The sequence below is a fragment of the Spermophilus citellus genome, assembly GCF_964194105.1.
Source record: "Spermophilus citellus genome assembly, chromosome: 16".
Classification (NCBI taxonomy): Eukaryota; Metazoa; Chordata; class Mammalia; order Rodentia; family Sciuridae; genus Spermophilus; species Spermophilus citellus.
Window position 1 is genome coordinate 28,626,231 of NC_138196.1, and position 27,221 is coordinate 28,653,451.

General features: G+C 36.1%; 1 protein-coding gene across 13 annotated transcripts in view; it reads left to right on the forward strand.

Annotated features, from left to right (window-relative positions):
- Positions 1 to 27,221, forward strand: part of NRG1 (neuregulin 1) — a gene marked incomplete at both ends in the record, with an annotated part of 1,011,199 nt that overhangs the window by 983,023 nt on the left and 955 nt on the right. For 3 of the 13 annotated variants that reach the window (XM_081269695.1, XM_081269688.1, XM_081269700.1), the window contains 5 exons: positions 8,155 to 8,213; positions 19,449 to 19,551; positions 21,066 to 21,192; positions 23,450 to 23,580; positions 24,577 to 24,783. In XM_081269695.1, coding sequence (XP_081125821.1) covers positions 8,155 to 8,213; positions 19,449 to 19,551; positions 21,066 to 21,192; positions 23,450 to 23,580; positions 24,577 to 24,783 — 627 coding nt within the window. Of the gene's footprint in view, positions 1 to 7,482; positions 7,551 to 8,154; positions 8,249 to 14,672; positions 14,697 to 19,448; positions 19,552 to 21,065; positions 21,193 to 23,449; positions 23,581 to 24,576; positions 24,784 to 26,999; positions 27,121 to 27,221 lie in introns of those variants that run through there. The other 10 variants (XM_081269696.1, XM_081269694.1, XM_081269689.1 and 7 more) reach the window with 6 other exon arrangements.

The following is a 27,221-nucleotide window of genomic DNA, read 5'->3' on the forward strand; positions in this document are numbered from 1 at the left end:
ATTGAGGTTGTAATAATCTTTTCAGCAAAATGCAGTGACAAGCCTATCTAGACCACCTGCTCCATTGTAGCAAATTAAAAAAAAAAAAGAAAGAAAGAACAAAAGAAAAGGAAACCTAAGATGAGGAGCCAATTTCCAAGCTCTGAAGGGCAGGCAGAGGACTTTGGGCCTTGGGATAGTTCAGAGGGAAGCATGGCAACTTCTAGAGCAGAAGAGTGGCACCATGAACATAGCAGATGGTTAACCATGCAGGCTGGAGAAATTTGGGTCTAAATAAGATATGGTGAGAAGATCAAAGATGGTAGCTAACGTTTAAGTTTTATAAATACTATCATAATAATGATGATGATGATGGTAACACCTATAATATTTATTAGTAGCTGTATTAATATAATTAATCAAACTCATAATTGTGTCCCCTGGACTCTTCATCATGGATGTAAAAAGAGAGATCTAGAATAGACAAAAGGGACGCATACTAGGTTGGAATTTAGTTCAATCTATCAGAACGTACTGCAAATTCCAATTCTCACCCTGGAAGAGCTCTTTCTTTGAGTGGATGTTACACTTGCCTGTAGCACTTCTCTGTTCTTGAGTGCTTGAGAGAGACAGGTAGGACTCTCATGGATATGGACACTGAGTTCTTCAGCCAACCATGTCTTCGGATTTCTTTCTGCCCCTCATATATATATAAAATCCTGCTATGTGCTAACTAGGTATTTATGAACTCATTTTTACTTTGATTCTCCAGGTAGATTGAACAAAGTCATTTTGTTCTTGTGGGAACCAATTCAGATGCAGTTTTGTCTAAAATCAGGTACATTGACTAAATGTTCTAAATAGCTCTCTTCCTTTTTTCTCATAAAATCAGCAAGGCAGCCATTTGGATTTATTGAGCTCCCATGAGTCAGCTCTGTTCTTGTGCTGAGGAAAAAGGAATGAACAAAACCATGCTGATCTCTGCCTCATGGAGACGATAGGCTATTGCACATAACAATCATGTTTCAAGTAATTGATTTAATTATAAATTATTGATGTGCTGAGTGCTGTGAAGGAAAATAGGGAACTCAGGGAATAGATAATGGGAACCTAAACTAGTCAGAAGCTGAGGCTCTGTGGGAGGAGAAAAAATACACAGTCCTCACCTTGGAACATGCACTGTCTCTTTGAAATAAAATGCACCATTTTGAAATATTTGTAGTAAATTATTGAAGTGCAAAGGAAATATTTAGATGCTTTATCATAAAATGAGTCTGGTAGATAGGATGAAAAATCTCCTCTGAATCTTTGAACTGTTTGATGAGACAAGGAAGGGAATCCTCCAGAGAGGAAGGCCAGACCATGCATTAGCAGCCAATATGTCACTGTGTCACCGTGACGTGGGGATGCACAGGATGAGGATTGATCCCATATCCGATGAAATTGTTTGACCCCTAATGTAAGGATACATCATGTCGAATAAACATTGGCAAGGGTTTCAGTCTGCAGCTGAGAATTTCAGAACAAGCTGTGCAAACAGAGCTTTAGGAAGGGCACCCAGGTTCAAACAAGAAGGAGGCCATTCATAACCACTGCCACCCTCATTATTGGGAGTGTATGTCCTAGACACTGAAATACAACATTTGATGAGAGTGAGGACAACTTAGTTGGGTTTTTTTTCCCCCCTCAATATTTACACATGAATCCAGGGGGGGGGGGCGCTGTGTGTATCCTGTTATCTCATAGATTGAAAACTTGTCCCAGGATCATAATAAAAAGGGAAAAGAAAGAGATACACCAGCTGAACAGTGAAGGGGGAGGTATAGGTTAGATCTGAAGGAAACATTATTGCAACATTATATTTAATATTTTCTTTAATGATGTTGAAGAGGGCATTCTCTTGAGGACATGGATGTCTTTTGCAGATGGTACTGTAAAGAACATTTGTGTAAAACACAAATTAGAAAAGCATATACAAACCTCAAGAAATTTCACTTAACGTTTGATAACAGAATAAGATTCATCTTGGAAAAATGCAGACTAATAGTAACAATACATTTGGGAAAAGAATAATCTACAATGCAGATACTCAGCCAGTGAGTGGGTGAGTTCTGGCCAGAATGCCGAGCTGGCTAAGGAGTGAGAAAAGTCAGGGTTTGCAATACGATACTATAGAAAAACAGACCAGCACTCTGAGCTGGTGTATACACTGCCAGCTGAAGTTTACAGAGTGACAGCAAAAGGCCATGACACCTAACACAAACCAGCCAGGACTCCTCACTACATATTTGTTGACATTTCTATCATTCGATGTTTATAAACATAGACACCAAATAAATAATTTCAAATTCTGTACATTGTGAAAGGAAATGCTATAGCTAGTATTGGGGGAAAATCCTCTTCTTTTTGGACAGGGTATTTTTTAAATCATCCAAATATTTCATGGTAGAGCAATGATTACAGGGTGAGGGAACACAGGGTGTGAACACAGGGTGTCTCCCTTTGCCTGCCTCCTCAGGGGAGGGCCTGATGAAAGGGATGCCAGAAAATAAAGAAAGGATGTCTAAGAATGGCTTATAAATTGAACATAAGTGATAAATGGTTTATAAAATTAGCCAGTCTCTGTAACCAGACGTTTCTTGAAGTCGGTGATATCTTGAATACATCTAGAGTCTCCACCAATAAATAAATAAATAAATAAAATAATTTCTTAATTAGAATATAAAAGTATACCAGACACTGAGCTGATTCTCAAAATGCATCTATAGATGATCAATTGCATAGTAAGCCTGTCAGGTTATTCATCCTATGTTTTATTATCAAAATTGTTTTTGTAATGGATTGTTATTATGTTCTTCAATTTACTTAAGCCAGTAGATATAATTGGTAGTACCCCTAAAATAGTCACAGTTTGAAGGGTTGTAGAGAACTTAATTATTAGGAAGTATTTAGTGGCTTAAAGAAAACCCCTGTACCTTACAACTAATGTAAAGCTGTGAATCTAAAAGCTGGATATTTAACATTAAATTATACATAGAGTCTATGTATAATTTAGTGTTAACTAAATTTGGTTAGTCCTCAGGTTTAGGGTACCTTAATATGAACTTTAAAAAGTCAAATGATTTTATCTGGCACTGCATAAGACTGAGAAAACACAATGTTAAAATACATGCCATTTTGAGGCAAATGTTTTTTTTTTTTTTTTTTTTTTTTTTTAGAAAACACCAGTTTTTATTTTACTGGTGTTGAGCAGAAGTCTTTAAGTTAGTAAACTGTACTACTTTATCAAATCTAAGGTAAACTTGTGTTTCAGTAGCAAGATTTAAATTTAGATGATAAACTTGCTCTTAAAAGAACCATGTATTCTTTCCAAATTTACAAACACAAAGTTACAAGGTTTTACTTTGGGGAGAAAATCTGTAGGGATTCGAACCTTGCTATTTAAAAACTTTGGGGGGAGTCCACAGAGGACCGTCTATCATAAATTATAAAAATAAGAGAGATGTTCGAGATAGACCTGTACTTGGCAAATCTGTTTACTTATAAGTTTCTTTTTGTATAGGTCTCTATTGGAAATTGTATTTTGATCTTAGGTTCAGTTAACAAACATCTTGTGAGAGCTCTTGGTGAGCCCGGCATTGAGGTAGGCCTTAGAGGTATGAAATGGTCAAAATGTGATCACTGATTTCCCAAACAGATAAGCACAACACAGGTAAGTGCAGTGTAAGGAGTCCAGGTCAGGGTGCAGTGCAAGCCCCATACAAGGAAACTTCACTCAGAATGTGGAAGTGGGAAGAGGAGAGGTAAAAGTGGGGATGGTTACTTGGAAGAGGTTCCTATGAGTTTAAACAAAACTAAATCTTCATTCCATTAAAAACAAATGTAGGACAAAGATTATTTAAAGCAAATATTAAAATTTTAAAAAGATTGCCATCTTCTAATCTGATGAATGAAACAAATGATAGATATTTCTGAAGTTAAAGCAGGTATTTGATTCTTACTCAGATCTTCAGATTCTACAAAATAAAATCCTTGAGATTTGCTGAGACTTATGCCAAAGTATATTTTCAAACTCAGATTAAATTTACCATGTTCAAAACTTCCAGGAAAGTGATAGATTGGATGCTTAACATATAACACTAATAGAAATACAGCAGAAGCCAGGCTGTCTCCCTGTCCTTTTAGAAGTAATTCTGTAGAATTTCATCCAAGCTGTAGATCAGATGAGTTTTCATTTGCATATGCTTTCTGTGCAGTCAGTGCAGTTGGCTTATGCACAGACTATCCCAGTTTCCACTTCCTTCCAGCTGATTTGGCTATAACTCTGGATGTCAGTGAAAGTTACATGATGACTTCTCTTGCTGGCCACTTGAATTGCCAGGGTATTTGCAATTACTTTTACCTCTGAGATTGTCTTCAAAGTCCATTATAAAAATACAACTATTTTTTGTGGGGAGGTGGGGCTTGTAGATGCTAGGCAAGCACTCTACCACTGAGCTACATCCCCACTCACAAAAATGGTTTTTAGAAGTTCTTGAGTTCTCTTGTCCCTAACTGGTAATGCACTGAGAGGAAATGATGTCAGAGATTTCTAACAGAGATTCTATTAAGATGAGCATCAATTCCCAGAACCTCCACGGTAAAAGAGATTTTTGATAACCATTTAGTTAAATCCCTTCATTTTATCACTGAGAAAATAAGGCCCAATAAAGCCAAATATCCAACAGCAAGATACTGTGGTGCCAGGATAGAGGGCCTTAGCTTCCATCTTCCCAATTTGGGGTCCCTTACAACTTAAATTTTAATATAGCTACAGATCTCTTGGGAATGTTGATAAAATGAAGGATCCTCCCTGGTAATTCTGGACTGGGACCTGAGTTTCTACATTTCTAATATAGGAGATGCTAATGCTATTTATTCATGGACCACACTTTGAATAATCGTAGGGCTTTCTAACACTGGGAAATAATTTTAAAAATTCATCCTTTAAGTGAAGATAAACATGAGCAAAAGGATTGTTCTGTTTCACATATAGCTGATAATTCAAAAAATAATTTTGATACCTCAAGTTGCTCTAGTGTTATTATATCAAATAATCTGTAGGATCTTATACTGGGGTCAACTGCCCGCCCACGATGCTTATTTCCTAGCAAACATGTTACACGTTCATAACAATCAGAGAATTGATGAGTAAGATTTTTGACCCATTTATGTAGTACCGGATGTTCTCTAATCATATAAGATGCCTAAGTGACGATTTCCTAGTAAATGTATCCCTTCTGTTAAAGAACTTATGATTCCTTGGCTATTTGTTCATTTCATGATCCTTAAATAAGGATCTTTCTTTTCCTTTCCTTCTTTGTTCCTTTCTCTTTCTCTTTTCTTTTTTCTTCTCTTTCTGGGGATTGAGCTTAGGACCTTATACATGCTAGGCAAACACTCTAACGTTGGGCTACACCCAGACCCCTGATTTATTTATTTTTTTCTTTTTTTGGTGACAGTGTCTCACTAAATTTCCAAGGGTGACCTTGAACGTGGGATCTTCCTGCCTCAGACTCCTTTGTAGCTGGAATTACATTCATGTGCCACTATACCCAGCTAAATAAGGATGTTTCTCACCCCACCTGAATATAACCTCTCTCTCTTTTCTTATCTCTATCTTGAACTTTCTGTCTCTCATACACATGCATACACACAGAGTATTCATATATTTAACACCATGTTATTTATAGAAAACAAGTAGATTATTGTGTGCTCATTATGAGAATTTAAATTTTTATGAAGAATGAAATCAGGTAAGATGAAATGGTTATTATAGATTATATCCTTAATTATGGAATTGCCTACTGAGGTATGAGTATATCTATATGGATTTATAATCTTGGTTCACAAACAAAACAACCCTATTTTCTCTAGAAATTATTTGTCAAATAAGTCATATGGAAAATTTTCCATGTATTTTTCTTATATATCTGTATAGACATTCTTATTAAAGCTTGGAAGATGACATCTTTATGAGAAATAACCCTACCTCACAGGTGGTAGTTCTTATTCATATAGTTCTCTAAGTAGCTCCTTCTCTATTTTCTGCAGCAAAATTATTCTAAGTGAGAATAATCAGTTCACTTATATATAAGTGTTTTAAAGAGTTCAAAGGGGTTCTACCAATATAAAATGTTTGTTGTTTACTCTTACCGATATTATTGTTAGTTTTCATAATTATACCACACAAGTTCTCATGGGGCAAAAAATCTGGCACTGATACTTGATATTTACATGTACCAAATTATGTAGTAACTTTCTTAGTATTGAGTTTGGCTTGACAGGAAAGTAAATTGCACCTGTATTAGTAAAACTAAATAGTTTTATTCACATCTCTTTGAGGCCAAGATGATAGTGTTCATTCTTATTTACTCTGGAAAAGAAGAGATTGTATTAAAAAAATCACTAGGTATGTGCTTTCAGAGTTAAATTATATTAGGTGCTTTGCAATGATGGTTATGATGCATGATTAAAAATTATAACTATGGGTGTTGAACATTTAAATAAAGATTGTTTCCACCAGTAAGTTGTATATTTGCTTCATAGAATCCTTCAATCAGCTTATTTACCAGAGCATGATATTGGGTAAAGTGCATACAATTTAAAATCCTTTAGATACTAAAATAATAGTCACAAACAGAATAAATAAAAAGGACTCTCATATCTAAATCTAGCTCCATTGCATGGCCTTAAGAACAGTTTAATATCAAGATCCTAGAAATTTGATAGGTAAATGTATTAGTGGAATAAAATATAAATTTTATATAATTTCAAAATAGTTTTACCTTAAATGCAAGAAGACTATCTATTAAATACTTTTGTAGAAAAAAAAACTTCTAAATTTTAAGGTGTACCTTTCATTTGGGACAATTAAATGAAGTTTTTAGTAATAAAAATCTCCTGCTATCTGTCTTGTAACAATAAAAATGAGATTAATTTGTAATATTTTCTATAAACCGTGATTACTGACTATAAAATTGTTCAACACCTATTGTGTAACCATTTATGTTACAATTTAGAAAACAGCTATAAAATAATGGGAAAACTGGGTGTGCACAGCATAAAAAGCTCAAGATCCCTTGATAAGAAAAACCATGGGCAGAGCCATGAAGGAAGCAGTTACCAACGCCAGTGCTTTAACATGAAAAGAATCAGTGCTCACATTAAGAAGGAAAAAGAGACGTGTCCCTCCTTGCCACCCTGTTCAGCTTAAACTAGTTAAATTTCACTTGAGTTAAATTTCAGTTAACTGATCTTTGGAAGAATGCAGCAAACCACCAAAATTGGTGACCCACAGTTTTCATGAGGCGTGGTCTTCTCAATGTTGTGCTGTTTCTTTTCTTTATGTTGTTCAGTACCAGGTTGTTTTTAGGAGTCTCCATATTCCGTAGGAGGAAAATTGCCAGTCTGAAAGTTCAGTGTCTTTAGCGTTCTATTGCTTATCACATTTTTGCCCTCTAGGTGCCAACCTGGATTCACTGGAGCAAGATGTACTGAGAATGTGCCCATGAAAGTCCAAAACCAAGAAAGTATGTTAAAATAATCTGAAATTTGCTTTCTCCCCCAAACTACAGCAACAATCACTACCACTTGGTGCTTTTACAGCTCAGTTGTAACTGACTCCTTTTGTTCTCATTATGGTTTGTCCACTCAAGGCATAAACCCACTCACTATGATATTTAGCTCTCTCTTTCCACATAAGTCCCAAAGTCATAAATGTAAAACAGTGGTCAGTTGGGATGGTCTGTGACGTTGGCAATCGATGACAGCAAGCCAATGAAAAAAAAATATTTCCTCCCAACATCTTTGTCCAAAGCTATCAAATAAAAAAAACTGAGATGAATCAAACATTAGATTTTAATTTTAAGTGGCTCCCTTTGAAAGAAAGAAGTCACTTAAAATGCTGGGATCTTTTCGTCATATGAACTTGAGAACTACGTTTTGTTCAAAATTTTAACCATTTAGGGGAAATGCCGGAGTCTGAAAGCCATGATTAGGACGAAGATTCAGTTCCTGAGGGTGAACTCACCAAGTTCAGTCAAATGTCACAGAAGGAGCTTCTTTCTAGCATATATTCACCTCTTCTCTTTTTCTCTGTTTTTTTCTACCATTGTTTTTTGTTTCTTCTCTCAGGTGCCCAAATGAGTTTACTGGTGATCGCTGCCAAAACTACGTAATGGCCAGCTTCTACAGTACGTCCACTCCCTTTCTGTCTCTGCCTGAATAGGAGCATGCTCAGTCGGTGCTGCTTTCTTGTTGCTGCATCTCCCCTCAGATTTCACCTAGAGCTAGATGCGTTTTACCAGGTCTAATATTGACTGCCTCTGCCTGTCGCATGAGAACATTAACAAAAGCGATTGTATTACTTCCTCTGTTCATGACTAGTTGGCTCTGAGATACTACTAGGTGTGTGAGGCTCCGGATGTTTCTGAAATTGATATTGCATAATGTGATACAAATTGATAGTCAATATCAAGCAGTGAAATTATAATAAAGGCATTTAAAAGTCTCACTTTTATTGATAAAATAAAATCATTGCACTGAACAGACCATCTTCTGTATACCATGTCAACATCCTGAAAAGGCTGTTGCTAAGCTGTAACCAATATGCACTCAAAATGATGGTAAGTTAATTTTGGTTCTGAGTGTGTTATTTATACCAAATAAACATCATCAAAAGAGTTCAGATGTTTTTCTTCATTAACCAAACAGTTTGCATGTAGGCATTAAAAAAGAAAAGCACTGAGTAGGAAAATTAAAAGCAAACATTTCAACAGGAATGAAATATCCTGCCTTCTATTTATGTTGCTTAGGGAACAAGTAATTCAGAACTAGTTTAAAGAACCATTTTATGTTAGCATTTCTTTATATTAGCATGTCTTTATGTTAGTTTCAAAGGTAAATTGAGGAAGAAATAGTTATTATTTTTTAAATGTGTTACTTTGAAATAGAACAGTTTAACTCTAGAATATATATATATATGTATGTATTTAATGCAGAACAGGAAAATCACAATGCGTTTTTTATGACTTCATGATGTTTGGAAAATTATTCCTAAAATACCCAATTCACATTGTGTATAATTGCACGTATAATTAACTTATGTATTTGTCCTTTTGTTGTGAACTGGGATTATAGTTTTAAGTTCTGTAACTTTCAAAACAATGTATTTGACATAGATCCATTTTTGGTTATTCATTTAGGTCGAGGGTTGGTATTTTTTCTGTATTGTCCAAATATTTTAGGGTTTGTGGTAATCTCATCATTATCACAGCTTCAGAACTCTACCACTGTAGCATGAAACCAGCCACAAATAATGCATGGACTTACATGCATGGCTGTGTTCCATTAAAACTTTATTTACAGAAGCAGGCAGTGGGCTGGAATTGGTAACCCCTGTTTTGCCACTTCCTGTAAATTGCTCACCCTGAAAAATATGTCATAGTTTATTGCACTTTAAATTCATATAACATAAGAAACAAGCTGGTCACTTGGGGACCTTAAAATAATCAAATTTGTCCTTGTTTTTGATGCACACGATGAATAAGGATTTTTTAACAGTTATAAAAGTTATCAGAATGAATTTTAGAATCCCTTATGGGGAGATTACACCCATAATTATCATTTATTTAGTGAAATAATACTTAACATATTTACATAGGCTACATATCAGAGGTTGCCATAGGCTATCTATTATTAAATGAATGGCAAACTGGCATTGCTCATTTTTCAAACATAGTCTTTGTTGTATTCACAAATATTTAAGTATGTTAGGCAGGAATTTTCTCTCCTTAGCTCTGGATGATTTTTTTTAAGGTAGATAGGATGGAAGCTAAAAATATAATGGAAAAAAAAACAAATTTATTGAATATCTGACCCATTTTTTTAGAAATCTGTGTGTTTGTATTTAAATAGCATAGATTTAGCAAAGCCATATGATTATACAAATACAATAAAATCAAATTTTAGAAATTAATGACAATTCAGAATATTTAAGTTATTTCTTAAAATTTTGGTGTTTCATTGTACATTGAAGACAATGTTGGATCACTATATAAAGAAAACTATTAAACATGAAGATATTTCCCAGAACACTAATGCAGTTAGATCTGATAGAGATAACCAAACAAAATGTTTTCATTCATTTTGGGGCCATTTTCACTTTCACAAGACACAATTTTAAAATAGCCACTCTCTATTTGTGAACTCCAAAGTGTGACTCCTTAAATAAATTCTTTAGTAAGCTCTCAATGACATTTTTGGAAGACATCCAGGAAATTAGCATTTATATTTAACCTGATTTAACAAAGATTGATAGGAAGCACATTTATGAACAAAACATGTAATGACTGCATTATTGATGCCTCATGTCTGGAAAAGCAAGAGCTTCCAATCAGACATTGCTTTCCAGATTGTCTTGCACAGAGTTCATTCTCTAATTCTCTATGCCTGAAATTCTCATTTTTTCTCTCTGCAAACTCCTACATAGAAGACAACAAAATAAATTTTTGCTGCTTTAAGAATTTCATGTTCAAATAGTAATGAAGGCTAAGAAAAGGCTAGAATGTGTTTCCAGCAAGGTCACTTTTTGTTTGCTTGTGAACATAATGTCTGGAGGGCATTACATGGATTTGAAGTAAAAGGTAGTCCCTAGCCTCAAAGAAAAATATTTAAAACCTACCCAACCACATTTGTAGTTGAAAATAGCATTCAAAGGAATTACAATATTTTGAATGTTTATGGACATAAAATTTACACATCATTAGGATTTGATAAAGTAATTCTGGCCAGTATATCTCATGGGCCATTTTTTAATTTATAAAAATGTATTTAAAAGAAAGAAAGGAACAAATGTATATTTTATATGACAGTGATTTTTCTCAAAATATAATGTATTTATAGCCCTTCCTAAGGAAATATTGTCAAGTTTAGTCAGTTTTAAATTTGACCTATCTTGACACAATCCCAAGTAATATGATTGTGTTCACCAATATGTGGCATGGTGTGTGTGTGTGTGTGTGTGTGTGTGTGTGTGTGTGTACATGTAATTCATAATCAATATGTAGACTTCATGAAGAAAAAAGGAAAAAGCATTCACAACTTCAGAAGATAACGGTAGTAAAGAGCAAGTATGTCCTATAGAAGCTAACAAATAATAAGAACTAGTTATGAGAATAGCTCAAACTGCAGGATATTTTAAAAGAATGCAATTTTAGAACATTTAGGCACATTCTCAAAATGATTAAATTTATCCCATATCCTTAAAAGTAGCTGTGAATCATACATTATTATTGTATTAATTATTTCATGGATTTCTAAATACTTTCAAAACCTATTGTAATAATGTATTTATGAAATGGTATCCTGATAACAGTAGAACAAAGACACTCCATCTATGACAAAATTGTCATAAGTTCCAACTGAGTGTGAGATTTTACTGTGTGTGTGTGTGTGTGTGTGTGTGTGTGTGTGTGTGTGTATGTGTGTTTTCATGTGCATGTGGATCCTGGGAATAAGGAGAAAGTCTGCTATTACATTTCAAAGGGCTCAATGACAATATGGATTGGCATATGTGAAAATAAAAGTATCTACATTTACAAAGGTAAGTCTAAAATTAAAAGTCAGACACTAAATTGCTCCAGTTTGGAATTGGCATTAAGAGAACTCCTTTAGAAGTTTTAAAGGTACAAGAAATCAGAACTACACAGTCTTCGACATTATTTGCATAAACAGTTCCAAGATGTTACAGAACAAATACTGGAATGTCTCAAAATTTTAACAGAAACCATAATTGCAATGGATATATAATTTTGGTGAAAGAAAGTTGTTTTATTGTTCTTTCCACTAATGCAGTTGAAAATTTAAATTAACCTCCAGGTTAATCAGTTTTCTAAAAGTAATTATAAAATCCTAAGGCAAAGGATTAGTGAGTCAATACTTAATAGTTTCTGAAGACTCTTAGATTTAAATTAATTTTTTATATCACCGAGGGCACAGCAGGAAATCACATGTAGAAAAGGAAACTAAATTGTTTACAGTAACCTTTGTGTTTTTGAATTATTAATTTAATTTGAAAAATGTAGTGGCTAGGCAGCAGTTCAATAGGAAGCATGTGATACATAATGAGAGTAAGCCAACATTAGATTAAATAGAACAGATAGAAATAACCTCTTCACAAAATGAAAAGTGTTTGCATATTCTGCTTTTTTGAATTATGATGAAAGAAATGTAACCACCAACAGTAGAAATAAATTAGAGCAGTTTTTGCTCCGGATCTAGAATGACCAATGCATGTTTTCTATGCTTGTTTCCTTGTTAAGGCTTATGGCCAGAAGATTCCAGTTTTAAATACCAATTTCCCATTGAATTATTTGAAATTGGAGCTGCCTGATATGAATGACTTCCCTTGAAATGAAATTATAGTTAGGCTCACAGACTTACCTATAAAACTGTAAATGCAGCAATATGTATGCATGGGCATGCTACTAATTTTATTGAAAACTTAACCAAGCTTTCTATGCAACTAATATAGATCATTAGCAGTGTTCACGTAGGCATGGAAAAATGAATCTTTGGAATGAGTTACTCTAGATATGTCTTGATTTTAACCCTTAAAATATTACTGACTGGTAGAAGTGAAAAGCAAGAGATGGAGGGGCACATAAAAGGGAAATTGGGTCACATTCTTGAAAATTTATTATTGATTTCCTTGAGAAATGAATTTTTTTCACATCAATGTGCCAAAGTTTACATGAAGAAAGCAAATGGGGAAAAATGTCAATTTGGCAAACTGAATATTGTTCAGAGGCAAAAGAAATTTGTTTGGATTTGAATAATTTATTCTACTATGAATATCTCATATAACCAAATTAACTCTATACTCCCTAGATTTTAATTAGTGAAAAATTCAGATTATTGTCTGAGTACATTGGACCCAAGGCAGAAGAAAATAATATATAGTGCTTCCCATTATCAAATACATAGTACATATGTATTTTTAATTTGGGAAGTTTTATTTCCTTCAGGTGCTGCAAGTTTTAAAGTTTATTTTTTAGATCTAGCCCAAGGGCTTGCAGAATTTTCCAGGGCACAAAAGTTGTGAAAAGTCAACCTGAGTGCCTTAAGTGCCCCAAGGTATAGCTCTAGATGTGTCTGTTTCTCAAAATGTCAACAACTCCTTCTGCTGGGCAACATTTTTTCATATCTCCTTTATTCCACAGGGTTGCCTAGTGAGGAAAGTGTATCACATGAGAATTTTACATTTCCAAAGTCATTCAATCATTAAATGGCAGAGGCAGGACTTGAAACCAGGATGACTCCAACTCATACATTCTACTCTTCCCATCTCTGCAGGAGGAGCTTTCTCCATGCCCAAACTGAATAACACCCCTCCATATACCTTTTTTCAAACTTAAGAGATGGCTCATTTTGCTAAGGTCTCATTCTGGCATCTCTCAAATCTGTGATCAAGGGAAGAAAATATAGACCTTATTTTATGCCATGCAGACATAAGTAAGAGAAATCCTCAAACTTTCACCCAATGAAACTGGACTATCAATTTTTGTTATAAGAATGAAAAGTGCCCTTCCTGAAGTTGTTGGGTTTTTTTTTTCCTTTTTTTTTCTTTCTTTGCCTCTTTTTCCCATTTCCTTATTTGAGCCTATGCAGGTTCTGCTTTTCTGAAATCCAAGAGTGTCCAGAGCTTGCCAGGATTGCTGTTTGTGGGCTCACACTTTTGAGTCTCTTTCCCTGCAGATCCTCTTAGTACCTGTGACCACCAGAGCCCAGCACTGTGGAGACATGATCTAATTGGCTCTAATTTTTACTTGAAAGAGTATGAAATTAAAATCAAAGGATCCTAGAAACTATGTCTCCCCTCCACACATACTATAAAAAATAAATTTTTAAAAAAGTTTTTGCAATCTGAAAAAGTGGCACATAGAGTTGTCCAATGCCACACAGAAATTATGAGAAAAAATGCAAGCAATCTCCAGTTTCTCACATGCCTATCTCAGATTTTTTTAGGTAGAAGCATTTATTGTTTTATTTGAATGAAACATGTAAGTACTGAAGGAAGTGGAAGGAGAAACATATTAGAAATAAAAATAAAAAATAATAAATACTGAAATGTAACTACACACAAGCAATGAAAAACATAAATCCAATGTGATAAAAGTTTCAGACCAAATTACTCTCCTTTGGCTTCTACTCCTGGCTCTGCCATTATGTGTCTTTCAGTAAATATAAAAATAAAAATAATAATTTACTTCCTTGGGACATTATTAAAATGAGAATGAAATAATACCAAGTGCTTTTTCTGATGATTAAAAATAAAATAACATTGCTATTTTCAAGCAATGAGGAATGTAGAGAGGATAGTTCAGCTATGAAAATTCTCCCTCAGTAAAGTCTTTTAAGGGTTAATAAAGAGAATGTGCTGGTATTTGCGCATTATCTAAAATACAGAAGTTCCTGTGTGGACTGAGTGGCATACCTGAGCGCTGCTTTGTTAACCACCCATTTGTCCTGTTCAATGTGCACGCACAGAGAGCTATAATAGTCATGTGTAATGTGTTTTGGAGTGCAGTGTATTGCTCTTTCTGAAACTTTTTCCCTTTCTTTCTTTTTTTGTCAACTTTCTGCATTGGCAGAGCATCTTGGGATTGAATTTATGGGTATGGACCAATCATCATTCCTTTTAGCCTGCAGAATTTTAGAGCCTATGAGCTGAAATCTTTTTCCCTTCCTACTCTTACTTTTCAGTTCCTAACTAATTTCCTTTTTCTTTAGAAGGGATCATACAGCTATAACAATGATTTCTCTGCTGTCAATCTATGATTAGTTTATTGAAATGTTACTGAATGCAGCAGTTTTTAAAGTCTCAAGCTACTTTCCTTCAGTTATAGTTTAAAACCACCTGCCCCTGCTGCTACATTCATGTACATCCCACATTGTGTGACCGACCCACTGATTGGATTTGGCTATCCTTTAAAAAAAAAAAAAAACTGGGGTAAGTTAGAGTGGTGCACAAGGCCTCAAACTAGGGGCATAAGAACAAAGGAAGCTTTAAATGGTACCTGCTTAAAAAACACAGTACCTTTTAACTGATGGGCACTTAAGATACAATATAAAACCATCTATTTAATATAGTAAGAAAAAGCCCTTGCAGTGCAACACAGTATTACGTGCACAGACTTGAATCACTCAAGTTTTCTGGAGATATTCATGTTTGACTCTAGTCAACTTCATTATCTAATGAGCAAGGAAATAGAAAACAGAAAGAAAGAAGCCTTGTTCTATTTTAGGTGGAAATTCCAGTGCTAATGGAATTAAATTTGAGTCACTAAGATGATCCAGACAAGTAATCAAATAGAAAATTTCACACTGTGAACATAAAAAATCTCTCTTATGAGCAGATGAGACTTGAGCATACTCCCGAAGGCCTTTAGACTAAATAGTGGGGCAAAAAAGCCAGTCCTGCAAGGAACAGGAAGCTGTGCTCCTTTGCCTGGTCTTCATAGTGCCAGGTCAGGCTGTCTCGCTGGAATGCTGCATGCAGCCCTGGAACAGGGTCTGGGCTCAACAGCATAATGTCCTGCTTAACAGGACAGTATCTAATTCCTATGAAGTGGGTTTCAGTGACATCATGCAGCAGGGGTGCCCTACGGCCTTTTTGGATGTCAACAACTGTCCACCCCTAATATACTTTCTTATCTTGTGGCAAATGAGGCAGTTGCAAGCTCTAGCAGTTACAGGGATAGCAACTCAATGAACTTCCCACACCTCCAGCCCCCCCCCCCCCAAAAAAAAATCCAGAAGAAAACTATTACTTTGCTGAAAGCCCATATTTATATGCATAAGCCTTTGGGCATCAAGAAGTGTCTCCCAAGACTAGGGAGCCCAAGAGGGAGTGCAGTATCACTGTTGGGGATTCCTCCCTCTTGATAAAAAGTGTTCCGGTTTCTGCAGGGAGGAAAAAGATCCTGCCACTCCCCCTACCCCTTGTCACTCATAGGATAGCTCCTCCTTTATAAATTTTGGCTCTGACTATAGAATTCAATATTTGTATTTCAAAATAATGAAGTCAAATAGTTGAGATATACAGTTACTTCAGTAAGATCTTTCAAGGGTCAGTGAAGACTATGTGCTGGCATCTACCTACCTGTAAGACTCACTTTCCAAAGCCCTCAGAGCATACTAGTCAAGGCCATTGCATCCTTTAAGAAAATTTGATCTTAAAGATCAATTCAAACTGAGAAGTACAAGGGCTCTGTCCTTGGCCTGGGCACATCAGACTGAAAAATGTGCTTGCTCTGATTCATACAATGCATCCAGCATTGCAACCCAGGAGAATTTCCATACAGGAAGACTGATCCCCCAATTGGACTGACAGATTCTTGGTTTTCAGCAGAGTTCTGATTTGCTCTTGCCCTATGGGCCCTGCCACCTAAAGAATAAACTATGAAGCAAAGGGGGATAAAAGAACCTAGTCCTTCTGCTATGGTTTTCTAAGTGTTTTTCCCTCAGCATATTACTATTGTAGAGATTACATGATCTGGCAAAATCATTTTTAAAAAAAGTCATATAGAAATGTTTGTAGTGCATTTAGTTAAATGTTGATGTGAATATGGAGTTTTAATCCCAGGTCTGTGTTCTGTAGGCTTTGCCTTTAATTAGTTCATTTTAGTACTCTTATATTATCCTTTGTCCTTTATGGAGCTTTTTATTCCCATGAAATAATCATTCAACTAGAAACCATCTTCCTATGTACCACAGGAAGAAGGGGCCAGTCATTCTGGGCCATTGTTCACAAATCCAACTCAATCTATTTCATAGCAACAACCAAATGAAAGTTTATCAAAAGGAATACCTGAGAGTGCACAATATCATTTTCCCCTGTCCAGCCCTCATGTATGTCTCCATTTTTGAGGTTTGTAGAAGCAGTTTCTCAGCTTTTTCTAAAGGTAGAATGTCAGGTTACCAGTGATCAGGTGCAACTAAGGTCTTGCCTTTTGTTTTGTTGGTGGAGCTGGATATGGAACCCATGCTTGGCAAATTCTACCACTAAGCTGCATCCTCACCCCAGCCTTACCATTTTAAAATATTTTTTTTTTTTAAAAAAGAGTAAACCAAAGAGGAAAACTCAGGGCTCCACCCTTCCCGGTGGCAATAGTGACATTCATATTCCTTAACCAATTCATCACAGATGAAGGATCCCTGTTCTGCATCCTGGGCCCCATGGAGAAGGAACAGTGGGGTGATACCTCTGCTTCTTACATATATATGCTAAAAACTGATTGGGATGCCAAGGTCAGAAAGGGAGGTTATAGCAGCCTCAGCTCACAGTTAAAAACTCATAAAAATGAATTACCTGTCCTGTGGCTATGAAGGGAGAGGAGGCAACAGACACAAGCAATTAACATATAAGCACTCACATTCCATGTCCTCGTTTGACTTTTGCGGCTCAAAAATCCATGACACCAACTCTATGTCTCCGGTTGCAGTGTTGCATCGCAATGCACCAGCTGCTTTGCTTTCTAATTGTGGCTTGCACACAACTGCTAGCCTAGGGTAGAAGTTATGCTGTATGGGATAACCCTTCCAACTTTGCATCCACCTTTTCTTCCACCTAAGCATCTCCTCCTTCTGGTTTTCTTTTATTTATTTATTGTTCCTCCCTTAGTATCAGGCATGCTGTGCCAGGGACTTCAGAAGGCTCCCTAACTTTTAACCTTGTTTTCCCTCGTACTTGACTTCCTCGCTCTCTCTGTCATTCTGTCAGCCTGTCTGTCCTCTTGGTTTGTTTTTCCTTTCTACTTCCAACCCCTTCAGTTTGTTTTTGTATAATCTATGCAGCATTCTACTCTTTTACCCACTGACTTCTATTCTCCTTCTCCTCCTGTTAATAATCAGTGCTCTATTAATTTGATTTGACAATGTTCTTGACCTGTTAACTGGAATTTGATTATCATGGGCTCGGCTTGTAGGAAATGTTTTGTTTAATGATAAGGTCCACTGTGTCCTAGAAATTAAAATTCACTTTTTCATCTCAAGAAAACTTCCTGTGAGTTGCCCTGTCTCCAAAGACTAAAAGTTATTGTTGCTGAGACTGAGAATGTATGATGGAAATATTCTTTAAGGGTCCCTTGCTGATGTTCTGATAAGCCAGTGTCATCTGTACAATATTCTCCAGTTCTTGACCAGCTTAATAACTATCATGGCAAGTAAAGAGTTACTTACTATGTACTGGCTGAGTTCTCTTTCTGAGTGAACTTGTGAAGATCTTCCAATAAATGTAATTAGACTGTTGAAAGCTCAGCTCCTAAGGGATCAAGGTCCCCATTAAGTCAGCAAATCTTGTTAAGAACCTGACCTACCTTAGTATAATCAAGTTATCCCCCAAAGAAACTAATTTGCAAATAGAAAAAATTCCATGAATTAGAGAATAATTGCACATAGAGTAAAGTAGTACTGTTAGTTCAAAGTTCTAAGCATCATACTTCCTTAGTAGAATATCTATTAACTAATTTGCCAAGTTGGCCAATGTAGGAAGAAACACTCTATTCCAAATGATACATCATTTGTGCTAGTGACTGGTTTCTTTGGACAAATAAACCAGTTCTCTAATTTCACCTTATAAAGTGATAGGCATTGTCCTCCAAAGAACAAAGCTTAATTTTGCTCCAGGACTACCTTACCCATCACATTAGATTTTCTTGGATACAGTGACTAATACTTGGATACAGTGCTACTCCATATTATGCTAACTATATTTTTACATTTTACTATTAAATCAAAGCAATCTTACATTAATGTACTTGCTAACTACAAGCCAAGTTCATGTTTGCAAATGTCTTTTAATTTATTTTTTTTAATTAGAAATGACTCTTTGTAAAGACCACTGGATATGAATGATGACATAAATAGCTGGGTTGGAGGTGAGGGTGGAGAAGGGAGGAAGGTGAAAAGGAGAGTATCAGAGCTGCCAATCTTAGCTCCTTTTAATGGTGTTTATTTCTGTTGTCTTTGCAAGAGTTTTTTTTTTTAATTTTTGCAAAAGATTTTAAAATATCTACCATGTTTTAACCAAATTGCTATGTTATAATTAACGTTTATAATTTTCCAGTTTTATATTATAAAGATATATGTATATATATGTATATGTATATATATATATATATAGCTTGTTATTGGTATAATTTTTAGAGTATATTATTTTATTGTCAATGGACTCAGCTGGCTTTGTTATTGATGCTCAAAGTGTAGCACAGAGCATGTTGTTTCTTAGATTATGTCTGTAATGCAAGGAATTGTATTTATTTTCTTGTGAACACGGACAATGTCATGCAGCATGCCAGCTGTTCAGTTGTAGTAAATCCTGGCAATTATAAGTGACCTTAATGACATCTGCTCTCACCCCTTTCCAGAAGCGGAGGAGCTCTACCAGAAGAGAGTGCTGACCATAAGCGGCATCTGCATCGCCCTGCTGGTGGTCGGCATCATGTGTGTGGTGGCCTACTGCAAAACCAAGTAAACTTCATCCTCCACACCTTTCTCTCTCCTTAGTGCACAGATGGCTTAGGTGGCCAGGGCTTTGTAGACACCATGCTTCACATCCTAATCCTGGGAGAAAGAGGGATGAAGCACTTTCCCCCTTATTTTTCCCTTTAATAATGCACTTTGAGGACCTTTCCTAATCACACACATTGGAAAGCTTTGCATTTTCTGTGAAAGTGCTTAGGAAATTTCTAACATGTGACCATGGCCATAAGAATGGATGAACATTTGGAAGGACAAGCTTGTATAGAAGCACAAGAATGCATGTATGTAGTTGTGCATGCAAATATGTGCACACAGGGGTCATGTACTAAAAGGGAAATATAGGTGCCAGAGATGCACTTGGCACATCGTTGCTGAGGACAAATCCAGTTTATACAAACTTGGGAGATAAAAGAAACACTCGGTGGTATTTTAAATGTAGTTTTCTAAAAGAGTGAAAAATGTTTCAGTTCTACTTACTTGGGTTGCCAGTGTAAATGCTGTCAAAGGATGAGTGAGGTATACAAAAGGAATCTCATGAGAGTAAAATAAGCAAAGTTTCCTTAGAAAGAGCTACAGGGAAAGCTTTAAAATAGATTTGTGGCCACTGGTTGACCCTAAAAACTTGGTCCATCTTGACAAATGTATTTATTGTTTGTCCTTCATTTTTCTGTCTTTAAGTCTGAAATAATGTTAAATTAACAGGAATTAAAAACAAAACATTTCCTCATAACATGATATACTCTTGCCAAAACTAGTCATCGAGATATTTTCATGATCTGAATATTGCATTGAGGAAAAAAAATAATATGCTTTTGTACCACAAAATTAAGGGCATGGATTGTATTTTCTTAATACCCCATGATTTAGCATGCTGCCAGAATTGAGTAGGTGAGAGAGATAAGCCTTCATGGAATTGACCTCATACGACTTATTAGATTCAGTCTTAATATTCACTACCTTTACACAAAAAGCATTACAGGGGTAAGACCACATTATAATTGTGCCAAAACCTAATGGAAAAATATGTCCAATCTCACTATATGGGCTCACACACATACACACACTGTGTATAATGTACAGATTCAAAACTAAGTATATTTTCTGAAAGAATCCACAGGGAAAAAAACTACAAATAGAATCAGTTCTACAGCACAAATTGTATCTAAGACCAATGACCATCTGTAAGATTTAGGGGAAGATGGGTTGATTAAGAAAGTTGGGATTTTAGCCAAATACCAACATATTTGTTTTCTCCTCCTTCTTTCTTTTTCTTCAGTGAAACAGTTAAGTTTCTGTAAGAATCCCACACAGCTTTTCAAGCCCAATTGCTGAGGATGTATAAGTCTACTTATTCTGAGATGGAATGGCATATAGTCCTGTCCTCTTCCTCACCACCAAGCCACTGCCTTGAATTATTCATAGGTGTTGGTAGAATAAAGATTTGGCTGTACTAAGAAATATAAATAATAGAAAAAAAATTATGCTTCCTTTTTTACATCTAGGAAACAGCGGAAAAAGCTTCATGACCGGCTTCGACAGAGTCTTCGTTCTGAAAGGAACAACATGGTGAACATAGCCAATGGGCCTCACCATCCTAATCCACCCCCGGAGAACGTGCAGCTGGTGAATGTATGTTGACTGGCCAGTGAGACAAACTATGCATGTCCCTTTTGTACTGGCACCTTGAAGTTTATTTTCTAAAGCTCTTAGGCTCTTAGCTGCTGCCATTAATCACCATGGCTTCCAGGAAACCAAGATTTCACCAGGAGAAAATAATGGGAACATTTTTTAAAGTGGATTTGGTTTCTGTAAAACCGGCACATTTCCTCTTATAAAGTGTTCATTAAGGAGTTGGAATCATAATGTTGGGTTTGTTCTGCAGAGAGGCTGGAACAGGAGGAAGAAAACAAAAACAATGTAATAAAATTAATAAAACCAGAATCAGAAGGAATTCGTATTTTTTTAATAATTTGGAAATGAAGACTCTTCCAGTCTATAACTGATTAGTACAGATAACTGAGCCAAGGATTTGGAGTGATATTTAGTAGGAGCACTTTACAGTGATTGATGATTTACTGATTCTGATTTCCAAAGGAAGAAATCAGGGCATGGAAAAGTCAAGTGACTTATCAAACATGCTTCGCAGTAGAAAAATTGGGAGAATGTAATGCTTGCTACTCCCTGGCTCGGTCTATGTGATACCAAGCACTCCAGATGAAATGCCTCCTTAAGCATTCAAATATTTTGTTTATACTTTACCAAGAACTTGGCCTTTAAATTCAACTAGATGATAGTATTTTCAATTCTGGAGACTATATATCATCATCTTCCAAACCTCTCTGATTTTATAGACAAGAATAGATCTCCTGGCTTTTGAAGTGTTACTCTTTATATTCCAGAAAAATACTCCTTGTTTCATTTTTTTTATTTCCCTCTGTTATATGGCTTTTTTGTAGATCAATTCCCAAAGATTGTATCATAGTAATCATATTTCTATCATATTGGAAAAAAAGGTGTATACTTAGTAGAGCAGAAATGTTATAGACCCATGTCTGGAGATAGTGGTTTCTAGATTACCCCACATCTTATAGCAGAGATCTATAAAAATTATTGGGGCAAGGTGCTGATAGGTTAATAAACTTTCTTGTTTATCAAAGTGTTCTGCAGAGCTAATAAGTGCATTCTCTACCAACATCACTATAATCTGTTATTATGTATGTTATAATATATCAGAGTCTTATTGCTATGAGTGCCTGGATTCTATTATGGCTCTAAATGGTGTGACCTTAGACTATAACCTTTTCTCAATCTTATTTATTATGAAAACAAGCCTAAAAATAATAAATGCTTCAAAGACTTCTTGTGAGTAGTAGATAAAATAACTTACATGAAATAGCCTAGTGGCACTTAGATTCATTAAGCTTATGTCACTCCTCAAGAAGCAAGAGCAGAATGTTCATGGACCAGAGATAAGTCACTCTGTATCTTTTCCTTATATATACCTAACCAGCTATAATTCCCAGGAAGATCCCTATGGAATAGTCTTTCCATGAACAGAACCAGCTGGAGTTTCATGCATAATCCAAGTTGTACATTTTTTGGCTATCGCAAAGAAATCAGGTTCTTTAGTCTTCATAGCTCATCAGAATATAAAGTGCCTTGTTTATCAACAAATAGTCCATTCCATTTCTTTTCCTGTTATTTAATTCAATTTGTTAGAAATACTAATAGCACTTAAAATACAACTTCAAAACAACTTTTAAAATACATCTTCTCGCTGATAGAGGGCAGCAATAGCTACTGTGGTTTGCTGATGAAAATGAAATAAAATGTAGTTGCACTAAATGTAAGGCCCTCTGTATACTAGGTATTCATAGATGTGTCACTTTGACAACTCTTGTAAGCCCTTCAAATTTTGTAATACCCTTGTTAATGTTACCATTGACAAGTTAAAAATTTTAATATTGAAATTAATTTTTTTTTTCAAGTGACTTGAAATTTGAAGTAAGATAAGGTATGCTTTTCTTTTAATCAAAAATATCTGCTAATCTTCTTTGACTTGAAACAATCCTGACAAAAATGAGTATCAGAATTTATTTGGAATTCTAGTCATGTAATTAACTGGAAATGAGAGAGAAGAAAGGTCTTTTTCTGAGAAAATGAAGTTAGTCGTGATTTTAGGATCTATATTGTGTGTGCATCCAGAGTAATTAATTCCATTTTTTCATCCAATCTAAAATCCAAAGTAGCCGAGAGGATTTGCCATACAGCACTGGAGAAATGAAAGTTATTATGAAGCTTGTGTACAAAAACAGATTTGTGTGTGTAACAATTTTAGTATTTTGATTTACATGCATCTTCAAGTTGTGTCTCTGTGTCTACCCAGCAATACGTATCTAAAAACGTCATATCTAGCGAGCATATTGTTGAGAGAGAAGCTGAGACGTCTTTTTCCACTAGTCATTATACCTCGACGGCTCATCACTCCACAACTGTCACCCAGACTCCTAGTCACAGGTATGAAAATATAAAAATTCCACAGTAGTTCTCTAAGAATGAATTTTTGCATGTGAGCTTTTACTATCATTGCATTAAGAAAGGAGACACTTGGGAGGCAGTACAATATACAGACCTTGGACATAAACAGACTTTGGACATTGGTTGACTCTACTCTTAATAGCTGTGTAAATCTGAGTCTCAGGTTTTCCATTATCAAAAAAAAAAAAATGATGGCAGCCAGGCATGGTGGCACACGCGTGTAATCCCAGTGCCCCTGGAAGCTGAGGCAGGAGGATCACGAATTCAAAGCCAACCTCAGCAATTAAGTGAGGCCCTAAGCAACTCAGTGAGACCCTGTCTCTAAATAAAATACAGAAAATGGCTGGGGATGTAGCTCAGTGGTTGAGTGCCTCTGAGTTCAATCCCTGATACCACCACCAACAAAAATGGTGGTGGATAATAACATCTACTTTATAGGGTTGTTCTTCCCCATTCTAGAGATTGTCATCTCTCACGTGCTGCTACTCACTGAATTGCTACACAGAGAACATTCTAGGATTCTATATAATACCTAGAAACTGGATTTTATATAATACTTGGATTGCCTTGGAAAATGTACATGAAGATTGGTGAACCCTAAATTCTCAAATGCCCTGGTGATCTCAAACTGATTGCAGGCTACCAAGAATAACACTGCACTTCCAAATGTAACTGGTACAACAAGACATTTCTCTGACCTAAAGGATTCAAGAACACAAGGACTAAGAACATTTAACACATAGTGGCATTTGATTAATATTTCTTGAATGAGTGAACAAATGAATAAACTAGTTCACGAATCTCTCTCTATAGCAAGTTTCTTTGTATCAATTCTTTTCTTACACAGTTACTGTTGTAGAGAGCTTCTAAGGTATCATTAATTGGAAATATCTGTCAGAATAACTTCCTTTCATTTCCATTTCTGCATGTCATAAAACCAAACAAAACTCACTTCCTCTCACATTTCCCTTCTAGCTGGAGCAACGGGCACACAGAAAGCATCATGTCGGAAAGCCATTCTGTAATCATGACGTCATCAGTAGAAAACAGTAGGCACAGCAGCCCAACTGGGGGCCCAAGAGGACGTCTTAATGGCATAGGAGGCCCTCGCGAGTGTAACAGCTTCCTCAGGCATGCCAGAGAAACCCCTGACTCCTACCGAGACTCTCCTCATAGCGAAAGGTAAAAGCGAGGGGCAAAGCTACTGCCCAGGAGAACCTCAGTTAAAGAATCCCGTGAGCACCTGCGTCTCACCTAAGGAGAGCTGCCTTATCAGAATAAGGGCGGCAGTTCCCATTTCTAGGAGTGCACCTAGTTGAAGTCATCTTTTTGATGGAACTTATTTCTTCTGAGCTTCTCTCATCTTCCCAGTGCCTGGCAGGCAACAGACTCTTAAAGAGCTGGAATGATTTGATGTGGAAGGTGCAGCAGACTTGGAGTTCCCAGAACTGGCCATAGTCTCAGACCCATTCTGGGTCTAGGTTCCTCAGCCATAACATTAGAGAGATGGCATCAATGTCTGATGAGGACCCTTTAATTCCAATTTGCCAGTTACCCAAACTCTTAAATTGGTGGTCAAGCTGGTCTCATGTTCTCATGTGCTAACTCTGTCTTACTTTCCAGCCTCAGTTAAGTTTGTCTTTGCTGACAGTCATGGGGGAACAGCTGCTTGTGTTCCACTAAATAGTATCCCTTTTATAAACTTCCAAGAAGGAATGAATAAGTAAATCTCTTTTATGCTGTGTCTGGCGGTCTTCACAGGTGGTTTTCAAAGAAGATGTTGTTGCCTTCTTTATGGCCCTTTATTCCAGAATATTTGATCCTTGTTCTGGGGAGATTGAGAAGGGCTGGGGGAGTAAAAGCAAAAATAAAATAAAGAATGGAAGAAAGTAAACTGAAGGAGATGTTCAATAGGAATAGTGAATTCATACATACACTTTATTCATTTTCCCCCAAGCTGGAAGAGAGAAATTCCCAATTGGTTTTTAGCCCACGAATAAGCTGCTACCTGTGTGTTTTCCAATCCACAGGGTTTTATTTTATATTATGGTCATCTCATTCTAATCCCTGACCATTTATTTTTTAAAAAAGGCTTACATATTGCCAAATCCATATTTATTTGGTCGTTACATGGGTGGAGATGGTTTTGAAAGATTATTTGTGTTCTGGACTGGGAAGTACAATAAAGATGACCTATTTAGCTTGTAATTCATATAGAGCTAACTGATGACTTCTTTACTACCCTTCCTCAAAAATGTCTTTCAGAACTGTATGGAATTTATCCAATTCAAATTCTCCTTGCAAACCATTTGTAAAAAAAAAAAAAAAAAAACAAAAAAAAACAAAAACAAAAAAACAAAACAAAACAGGGTCCCAAACTGGCTTAAAGCATCAGTCTTAAATTCATGTGATCATACCTATGTATTCAGGAAATCTGCCCATCTTCATTCAGTCTCCTTTGGAACATGAAAAGGAGGTTGGGGTGAGCTCTTTTTTCACCTGTGATGCTGACCTTTGAAGGCTGACATGCCTATCCCAGATACCATCGAAGGCTGCAAAATAGACCTGAACTTAAAGACCACAGGGAGATAAAAATGAATTACTTGTACATGTTGGTTGAATTTGGATTATTATTTCTCAAGGAGCTTAATTTCAGTACCCCCAAAATAAAGTCTGAAGACTTGAGTCCCAAATATTTCAATCTCCAAGACACTTTCCCATTTTAGACACAGCTGGATCTCACATCCATATCACTATGAATCATGGAAAAGCAGGGAAGTTAATAGGTTTTCTGCTCCTGTTAGCTGGAGTTCAGAAAGTGGTATCCTGTGTCATCACAGGTCATGATGAATTAGACTCTGTGACTGTCAAGGTGAAGAAAAGATTCATTTATAGTGCTATGCATTGGTAACATTTTTATCAAAAGCTGAGAAATGTGACTCATTCTCCTCAGTGCTGAAAATCAGGTCTTCTTATTCTGGGGGAAGAAAGTGTGGTATGGTAAAAACAGTGCACTCGGGGGCCTGGCACTGAGATACACTGCTGTCAGATGTGGCATGAGGACAGGTAACATAGTCCAGCCATCCCTTGAACAGTCACAAAAGATGGCCAGGCAGCTTTTCATGTCCTCCTATTAGGAAGCCAAAGACTGATGCAGTGGAGGGTTGGCAAGAGATGTAGTCTGGAGACCAGACGCAGTCTCCACTGTGGTAACTGTGAAACCAATGTAAGGTTCTTTCAGGCTTATCTTTGAATGTCATGGACCCTGGGATGGGTAGTTGCAAACTGAATGTTAACTAATAGCATTTAATGGAAAAAAAAAAAGTTGAAAGCACACAAATGTATGACACTGTTGTCAGGAATAAATCTAAGTTACTATGCTCTTTTTTTTTCATAAGACATAACCTTATAGCTGAGCTAAGGAGAAACAAGGCACACAGATCCAAATGCATGCAGATCCAGCTATCAGCAACTCATCTTAGATCTTCTTCCATTCCCCATTTGGGCTTCATTCTCTAAGACCCCCTTGGCATTTAGGAAGGTATAGTATTTAAGTAATACTTCTTTCCCTTCCAGATCCCTGAGCCTTGGTCCTTATAAACTGAGTAATTTCTAGGACC